The 9,429-nt window shown below is 45.3% G+C and overlaps 1 protein-coding gene across 1 annotated transcript in view; it reads left to right on the plus strand.

Moving 5' to 3' along the window:
• The window catches only part of LOC135094804 (inositol-3-phosphate synthase 1-B-like), a 13,629-nt gene extending 4,580 nt beyond the window's left edge, over window positions 1-9,049 (plus strand). Inside the window, 8 exon segments of the mRNA XM_063995203.1 lie at window positions 788-967; window positions 2,658-2,810; window positions 2,812-2,919; window positions 4,296-4,428; window positions 5,075-5,191; window positions 5,603-6,006; window positions 6,459-6,701; window positions 7,574-9,049. Coding sequence (XP_063851273.1) covers window positions 2,748-2,810; window positions 2,812-2,919; window positions 4,296-4,428; window positions 5,075-5,191; window positions 5,603-6,006; window positions 6,459-6,701; window positions 7,574-8,167 — 1,662 coding nt within the window. The 5' untranslated portion in view covers window positions 788-967; window positions 2,658-2,747 and the 3' untranslated portion in view covers window positions 8,168-9,049.
• The last annotated feature ends 380 nt before the right edge of the window (window positions 9,050-9,429 follow it).

The following is a 9,429-nucleotide window of genomic DNA, read 5'->3' on the forward strand; positions in this document are numbered from 1 at the left end:
TGTGTTGCAGAGGATTTTAGTGTGTCTCGGATGAGTTTAGTAGAATTATGGTGTTTTTTGGGTATGTTTAGCATATGTCGGGGTTTTTTTGTGTCTGCAAGTGCTTTGGGTGTGTTGCGGGGCTGTTGCGGGGGTGTGATGTGGGGGTGTGTTGTGGGAGCTGCTGTGGGGGTTGTCTTGGTGAAGTTTTGATCTGGGATATGAAGTGTGTGTGTGTGTGTGTGTGTGTGTGTGTGTGTGTGTGTGTGTGTGTGTGTGTGGAGGTGCTTTGGGTGTGTTGCGGGGCGTTTTGTGCATTTGAGTATGTTTTTTTGTGGAATTTTGTTGTGCTATGGATGTTTTGGGTGAGTTTTGGGGATATTCTGGGTGAGGTTTTGGTGTGTTCTGTGGGTTTTGGGTGATCTTTTATTTGGGGATGTCTTTGGTGTGTGTGTGTGTGTGTGTGTGTGTGTGTGTGTGTGTGTGTGTGGCATGACGCGAGAGGAACATCATTGCCTTGGGAAGTAGCGAGCGATCAATAATGATATTTTGAGACAATCGATGGAAGACTGCACGCCTCTCTCTCTCTCTCTCTCCGCGCGCCAGCCTCCCTGAGGGGGGAAACCTCTAGAAGGCGGCGGAGCGAGAGTCGGGGCGAGAGGCGGCGGGCAGTACCTGTGTGGCTTCACCTGGGCCGGTATCCTTAGGGGGCGGGAGGAGGGAGAGAGCGGCCGAGAGAGAGAGGGGAGAGGGGAGAGGGGGAGTAATGTAGTACAGTGAGGCAAGACAACCTCTGGATTCATCTCAGGCGGAGTGGGACGCGCAGGCGCAGGCAAAGAAGGCAGAGAGGGCGCGGCGCTGACGTGTCTTGCCTTGCCTCTGCCTCTCTCGTGCCGCGCGCCACACACCCTCACTACCTGGGGGACTGCCGTGCGAGCCAGGCTGAGCCGCTGTGCCGCCACTACTCCACCGCCCGGCCACCAGCAAGGTACCGTCCTGTCACCATCACCTTCTCACAATCGCCACGCCTTGTTTCCCCCGCCGCCTCGTCACACTTCCCGAGGCGCCACCGCTCTAAGGGCGCGGCGGGGCTGTCGCAGGATACTGATAACACTGCTTGTGACAAACATTAGGCTTCTATCATAAACACAAGTAAGAAAGGCAACGGAGATGATTAGCCAGGCTTTCACATGTTTCTCGCTATTAAGGACACGAAGCATGTGTTAAACTATCGTCACCACCACAAACACGCTAGAGGGGATCAGAACCTCCATCAAAACACGTGAAAAGAGTGGCGAGAAGGCGATGAAATGAAGACAAACAGCGATCATGGCCAGACATATCACTTTCACACCGGCAACCTTAAACACAACGCCACTTTTCATCGCATAACTGTGACACTATCCTCTTTTGACACCACGATAGGCTATACAAAGGTTAACCACACCCTAACCCATCTATAACACCCATAGAAGCAAGGGTACATAGCGTAAATAACCAGAAATATCCGGTAGAAGAGGAGGGAGTGAACCGGCGTGTCAGCAGGCGGAAAGGAGCGGAAGGGAAGGAGGCTATCAAATGTCAATCTACAACCTTATTTTTTCCGTCCTAATCTCACACCGGCGTCTCAGAAACTAACGTACAGTGTAATTCCGTCGCTTATTTTATTATTTTAGGTAGTCTGTTGATGGGGGAAGCTTGAAAAATTGTGAAATGTTGGAATGTTCTGAGGATAGATGTGTTGTGATGGAATGGTTTAGTTTGGCCTGTCACATTTTCTTTCGCAGGGAAATTTTAAGGGAAGCTTTTGTAAATTTGTGGGTCTCCTTAGATTTGATTTGGTTGGAGAGAGAGAGAGAGAGAGAGAGAGAGAGAGAGAGAGAGAGATGAGAGAGAGAGAGAGAGAGAGAGAGAGAGAGAGAGAGAGAGAGATTTCTACATACTTTAAAAAAATTCACAAATGTATCTCTAAAAATATAACATAAAATAACTAAAATGCTCCAAAAAACTACTTAAAATTAAAAAGAAATACTTCATAAGAATAAAATACAATTATCACAACATAGAATAATAAAAACGACAAAAAATACCACTTAAAATAATGAAAAAAACAATTATTGCTGCATAAAACAACAAAAATTACAAAAAAAATTATAAAATATGATAATAATAATAATAATAATAATAATAATAATAATAATAATAATAATAATAATAGGTACCCTAAAAGTACCCATGAAAAAAGTACTGCATAAAATAATAAAAAATGCTCATCTCAACCCCAAACAAAAACATAATATCTCAGTAGTAGTAGTAGTAGTAGTAGTAAAGAAAATTACAAAAAAAAAAGTGCATAGAAACATCATGAAAATACCATAATGATAATAATAATAATAATAATAATAATAATAATAATAATAATAATAATAACAATAACAACAACAATGGGGCTGTCGTGGTACAGTGGGAGCGCGCGCACTTGAAGGCGGCGGGGTGTTGAGGCGCATGATTGAGTCCTGGCCACGGTGCGAGGTAGGAAGGGCATCGCTCGGGGCAACGGTTCCCAAATGCCAAATCAAACTCCTTCGTTAAGAGACACGGACGTAAAACAAACAATAAACAAAATAAATCATAATTACAAAAATGGCAATCATAACCACCACTTTCTTCCCTTCCAGACACACACACACACACACACACGCACACACACTCACTCACTCACTCACCGCCCCTACACACCCACACACCTACATACACACACAGACAACATGGCGCCTCACATCCGCGTGGAGAGCCCAGGGGTTCGCTACACCCAGGAGGCAATAGAAGCTGGACTACATCTACCACAACACCTCAGTATGGCGTGACAGCAAGGGGACGCTCGTGGCCACGCCCACCGCCACCACCTACACCTTCAGGACGCCTGCGCAAGGTGGGTATGTGTGGGTGTGAGGGAGTATCATTGGCTGGTACTGGGTGTTTGTGGGTGTAAGTGACAGTCAGTTGTTATAGAGGGTATTAGTAATTAGAAATGCTTTGCTCTCTCGCCACGACTGTTTTTTCAAGGCCACAGAGATGAGTAGTCGGGTTCTCAAGAGTGTTTCTCCCGTTAATAATGCATAAATCTTGTTAATCTGCCATTTGGAACGTAAAACACCTTTAAAAACCCTTATTAATTCAACACAACTATTTTCAAAGGTCACAGATCTGGTTAGTCAAGTTCTCAAGAGTGTTTCTCCCGTTAATAATATAAAAATTTAGTTAATCTGCCTCTAGAACCGTAAAAATACACTTGAAAACCCATCTAACTTGAACTAAACCATTTAGAAAATAATTAATATTAGAGTAAAAGTGTTTCAGAATATGGTCTTAAGTGGATCTCAATTCGGTGTGTGTGTGTGTGTGTGTGTGTGTGTGTGTGTGTGTGTGTGGGTGTGTGTGTGTGTGTGTGTGTGTGTGTGTGTGTGTGTGTGTGTGTGTTATTCGTTCAAAAACTATTTTAAGGTAAGCTATTATTTTAATTTCAGGTAAAGTAATTTTGTTTGTAATTTTGTTCACATCTGTGGCTATGATAATGAGAGAGAGAGAGAGAGAGAGAGAGAGAGAGAGAGAGAGAGAGAGAGAGAGAGAGAGAGAGAGAGAGAGAGAGAGAGAGAGAGAGAGATTATCTTATGTTTTTCCAAGTTAAACCAATTTAGCTACACCTGTCTAATTAATGTACGGGTAATGGACATTTCCCTCCAGTTCACCTCCACATCACTTACCTCGTCATCACACACTTTATAGTATTTCTGAAGTGTGTTGTATGTGGCTGATGTGGTGCTTTTAATACGCCAGTCAGTCAGTCAGTCAGTCAGTCAGTCACTGGTCAGTCAGTCAGCTGGTCAGTCAATATATCTGTCTACTTGCTTGTCCGTCTGTTTGTTACTCATATAGTTGTGGTTCCGTCAGTCAGTCAGTCATTAAGTTAGTCGGTGAAGCAAGCAAGCGAGCAAGATATTTATTTACTTGTCTGTGCATATGTCTATTTGTTGCTCCTTAAATTATATCCCCCTGTCGTTCCAATCCCAGTTATTCAGTCAGTCAATCAATCAATCGGTCAGTCGGTCTATCTATCCATCTGTCAGTTCTTAAGATTTTTCATCACAATATATCCTTGCAGTCCTTACATTCACTCACTTTCTCCCTCATTCACTCACTCAGTCTATCTATTTATCTATCTATCCAACTGTCCAATCCAAAAACCTATCCTTACAATGCATTCTTGCAGTCCCTCACTTATTCACTCATTCCCTCACTCTCTCACTCCCTCACAGGTGCCTCGCGTGGGCCTTATGCTGGTGGGTCTCGGCGGCAACAACGGCACCACAGTCACAGGCGCCATCCTTGCTAACAGGCACAAGATGTCCTGGCACACCAAGAACGGCCTCCACCACGCCAACTATTACGGTAATGGCGGTTGTAATAGTAGTAGTAGTAGTAGTAGTAGTAGTAGTAGTAGTAGTAGTATGGCGAGTTCGTTCAAGGGGGAGGTCTCAAGACCGTTCTCCCAATTTTGAATAATCCTTTTGGCCCCTTTTCTTTAGGGACTGGCACTTCAGTGGACACCTTTTCTCATAACCTTTTTGTTGTCCTGGGTCAGTGCCCCTCTTAAATAAGAGTAGTAGCAATGGTTGAGTCTCAACCCCACTACTTCACGTCCTATCCTGGGCATCTTCTCCACCATTCTTATATCCCTCAGGACACTTCAGATCCCCTATTAATGTGATTACTAACCCTAAGAATATTTCAGCACGTCAAACACTTTAAACACTTTAAACACTTTATTATATTTGTCTTATATACATGTATTTTTGAAAAGGTAACAGATGAGACAAATAGCACTTTGCAAGCTATAGAAAACTTTACGGGCAATGCTATAGAAAAGTATTTAACATAATATATGGAAAAAAAAAGATAACCTCTTAATCTTATCCTGCCCTGATTTGTAACCCTTGGGATCTTGTCTGCATCCTGGTCATGCCCCCTAGGACACTTCAGCACCTCCATCAGATCATCTAATGTTACCCAATCTAAGCCGCTCTCCCTCCCACAGGCTCCATCACGCAGGCCAGCACGGTGTGTCTGGGAACGGGGCAAGATGGGCAGGAAGTCTATGTGCCCATGAAAGACCTACTGCCCATGGTGGACCCTGATGACTTGGTGATTGATGGTACGTGTGTGTGTGTGTGTGTGTGTGTGTGTGTGTGTGTGTGTGTGTGTGTGTGTGTGTGTGTGTGTGTGTGTGTGTGTGTGTGTGTGTGTGTGTGTGTGTGTGTGTGTGTGTGTGTGTGTGTGTGTGTGTGTGTGTGTGTGTGTGTGTGTGTGTGTGTCCTTTTGTTTTGGTCCTCAATCTTTCTCTCTCTTTCTTAGTAAACTGAAACAGTAACTGACCATACAAGAACATAAACAAAAAAGCAAATTTGACCAATGCAATCCTGTCTGACCCTAGCAAACCATACTGAATGAAACACATATAAAAACCCAATTTTATTTATTCAACCGTATCTCACCATGCAAAAACACATCAAAAGCCAAGTTAACTTATCCAACCCTACATAACCCTATCAACCTCTATCAACAGGCTGGGACATCTCATCGCTAAACCTGTGCGAGGCAATGAAGCGTGCCAAGGTCCTCGATTACAACCTACAGGTACAGCTGGAGCCATACATGCGGGAGATCAAGCCAAGACCATCCATATACTTCCCGGAGTTCATCGCGGCCAACCAGGCGGACAGAGCCGATAACGTACTCCAGGGAACCAAACAGGAACTAGTGGATAAGATCAGAGCGGACATCCAGGACTTCAAGACGAGTAGCGGCGTGGACAAGGTGGTGGTGCTCTGGACGGCCAATACAGAGAGGTATACCGAGGTGACAGAGGAGGTCAATGGTTCAATGGATGCTCTGCTGGCGAGTATCAAGAGGAATGAGAGGGAGATCTCGCCTTCAACGCTCTTTGCCGTGGCGAGCATTCTTGAAGGGGTGAGTCCGGCGTGCCTAGGGGAGTTCCTTGGGCCTCTTCTGTTTTCTGCTTTGTTTGTTGTGGCGAGCATTCTTGAAGGGGTGAGTCCGGCGTGCCAAGGGGAGTTCCTTGAGCCTCCTCTGTTTTCTGTTTTGTTTGTTGTGGTGAAGGGATGAGTCTGACGTGCCTAAGGGAGTTCCTTAGTCCTCCTCTGTTTTCTGTCTTGTTTGGTGTGGTAAGCATTCTTCAAGGGGCGAGTCTTCTCCAGTCTGGTGTGATGTGTCTAAAGAGGAGTCCTTGCACCTCCTCCGTTTTCTGTTTTGTTTGCTGTGGTTTGTTGGTACCTTTTTCTTTTATTTATTGTTTTCTTTTCTTTCTTTTTTTTTTTTTTTACTTTTACTTGTTTTATTTCTTGTACTAATAGGAATTTCTAATCACCACCGCCACTAACACTCCTCCTACCCTCCCACAGGTGACCTACATCAACGGGTCCCCGCAAAATACCTTCGTGCCTGGAGTCATAGAGCTGGCGCAAAAAAAGAACGTCTACATTGCAGGGGATGATTTCAAGTCGGGCCAGACCAAGCTGAAGTCAGTGCTGGTGGACTTCCTGGTGAGTGCCGGGATCAAGCCTCGCTCCCTCGTCAGCTACAACCACTTGGGCAACAACGACGGCAAGAACCTGAATGCCCCGCAGACTTTCAGATCGAAGGAGGTGAGTGAAGGATGAATGTTCCGAATCGGTATTGTGGCGCAGAGTGAGATGTTCTGACTCAATGCCACAGTGATTTGATACTATTCTGTCTACTAATACATAAGAAACACACCTTTACTGTCCCCTTTACACAAAACAAAAGTACAAACCCTTATCTAAAAGTGACAATACTGTGGCGTGAAGTGATTTGATACCGTTCTGTCCACTATTACGTAAGAAACACACTTTTACTGTCCGCTTTACACACAAAAACTTATCATTCCCTATCGAAAAATGACGACATTGTGTGTGAAAGAGGGCTTACAATGGGAAGGGTGAACGAAAGGGTTTACAAAGGGTTTACAAAGGGTTTACAAAGGATAAGCAAACAGCAATAGACCTTTTGAGGAGGGAGAGAGGGAGGGTTTATAAAGGGTGATCAAAAGAACTGATCTTTTTGGTGAGTGAAGGAGATAGATTAAGGAAAGAAGTGGGAGGATTTGGAAATGATTAAACAGCAAGAAATCTTTATAGAGAGGGAGAGAGAGAGTGTGTGTGTGTGTGTGTGTGTGTGTGTGTGTGTGTGTGTGTGTGTGTGTGTGTGTGTGTGTGTGTGTGTGTGTGTGTGTGTGTGTGTGTGTGTGTGTGTGTGTGTGTGTGTGTGTGTGTGTGTGCAAACTAAACCAGCTGACTTGATATTATGACTTCTATAACATTCTTTCTCCTCCTCCTCCTCCTCCTCCTCCTCCTCCTCTTGTTGTTTTTCTTCTCCTCCTCCTCTATTTTTCTTCTTGTTCTCCTCCTCCTCGTCTTCCTCTTTGTTTTTCTCCTCTTCCCCTCCTTCTCCTCCAATACACCACTAACTCCACCACCACCTCCTCTCCCTCCTGCAGATCTCCAAGAGCGGCGTGGTGGAGGACATGGTGGCTTCCAACGACATTCTGTACCGGGAGGGGGAGAAACCTGACCACTGCGTCGTCATCAAGTACGTGCCGCATGTGGGGGACAGCAAGCGCGCCATGGATGAATACACCTCAGAGATCATGATGGGCGGCGCCAACACACTAGTCATCCACAATACCTGCGAGGACTCCCTTCTGGCCAGCCCTCTCATTCTGGACCTTGTAATTTTGGCTGAGCTGTGCGAGAGGATCAAGTTTAAGACGGAGAACTCAAACTATCAAAGCTTCCACTCCGTCCTGTCTATCTTGAGTTACCTATGCAAGGCGCCGCTAGTCCCACCTGCCACACCTATCATCAACTCGTTATTCCGCCAGAGATCATGCATTGAGAATATTCTAAGGGCGTGTCTCGGTCTCTCGCCTTTGAATCATATGTTGCTGGAGTATAAACACGAGCAGGTGGAGTGTGGCAAGGGGAAGCGCGCGGGCGAGGCTGTGAAGCGGCCGGCTGAGGTGATGAACGGGTCAGCCAAACACGAGGTGCCGCCACGCATTCGCCGGCTGTCTGATGAGATTGATAAGTGACTGTCAGGTTGTGGTGTTGTGTGGTGAGGTGGTGATGGTGTCAGGTTGTGGTGTGGTGTTGTGGTGAGGGTGTGGTGTTGTGGTGTTGTGGTGATCTCCTTCTCCTTCTTCACGTTCTTGTTCTCTTTCTCTTCTTCATCCTCTTCTTTCTTCTCCTGTTCTTTGTTCATCTTCTCGTTCCTGTTCTCTTCGTCTTCCTTCTTCCTCTTCCTCCTCTCGATGTTTTTTATGATATGTTATGTTATGGTGGTCTCCTCCTCCTCCTCCTCCTCCTTCCCCTCCTCCTCCTTCCTCCTCCTCCTCCTCCTCCTCCTCCTCCTCCTCCTCCTCCTCTTCCTTCTCTTTGTTATTCTCGTCTTCGTTCTTGTTTTTTTTTCCCCTTCCTTTTTGCATTCTTCTATCTCTTCTTCCATGTCTTCTTTGTTCTTCCTCCTCCTCTTCTTCGTTGCTATTCTCTTCGTCCTTTTCTTCCTCCCTCCGTTCTCATCTTTTCTCCTTATCCTTCCTTCATATCTTATACCTCTTCCTCTTCTTCTTTCACCTCTTCCGCCTCCTCTTCCTCTTCTTACACTGCCTCCTCCTTTTACCTCCACCGTCACTTCCTCCTCCTCCTCCTCCTCCTCCTCCTCCTCCTCCTCCTCCTCCTCCTCCTCTTAAACCTCTTATCTAAAATGCTTACGAAAGGAGAGGGAGAGAGAGAGAGAGAGAGAGAGAGAGAGAGAGAGAGAGAGAGAGAGAGAGAGAGAGAGAGACCCAGTTCATCAATTCTGGTTATTGTTACTTTGTTATTGTTTGTCTTTGAGGAGTGATGATGATGATGATGATGATGATGATGATGATGATGATGATGATGATGATGATGATAGAATACGACTGAAATAACACTGTGTCTAACTTATCCACAGAGAGAGAGAGAGAGAGAGAGAGAGAGAGAGAGAGAGAGAGAGAGAGAGAGAGAGAGAGAGAGAATGACTGACAGCTGGCACTACACAACGAGGAAGAAGAGGAAGGGAATGACAAAATTACACACACACACACACACACACACACACATGTAAGTTTTCTTCCTTCCTCTCTGGTTGTGTGTGTGTGTATGTATGTGTGTATTAACCCACAACTGAGGGAATAAGGAACAAAATACTAGAAGACGAAGGAGAAAAGAAGAAAAGGAGAAGAGAAGAATGAGAAGGAAGAGAAAAAGAAGAGGGAGGAGCAGGAGGAGGAGGAGAAAAAAAGAGAAAAGAGGACAGAAAAAAAACAAC

This window comes from Scylla paramamosain, chromosome 46 (genome assembly GCF_035594125.1).
Source record: "Scylla paramamosain isolate STU-SP2022 chromosome 46, ASM3559412v1, whole genome shotgun sequence".
Classification (NCBI taxonomy): domain Eukaryota; kingdom Metazoa; phylum Arthropoda; class Malacostraca; order Decapoda; family Portunidae; genus Scylla; species Scylla paramamosain.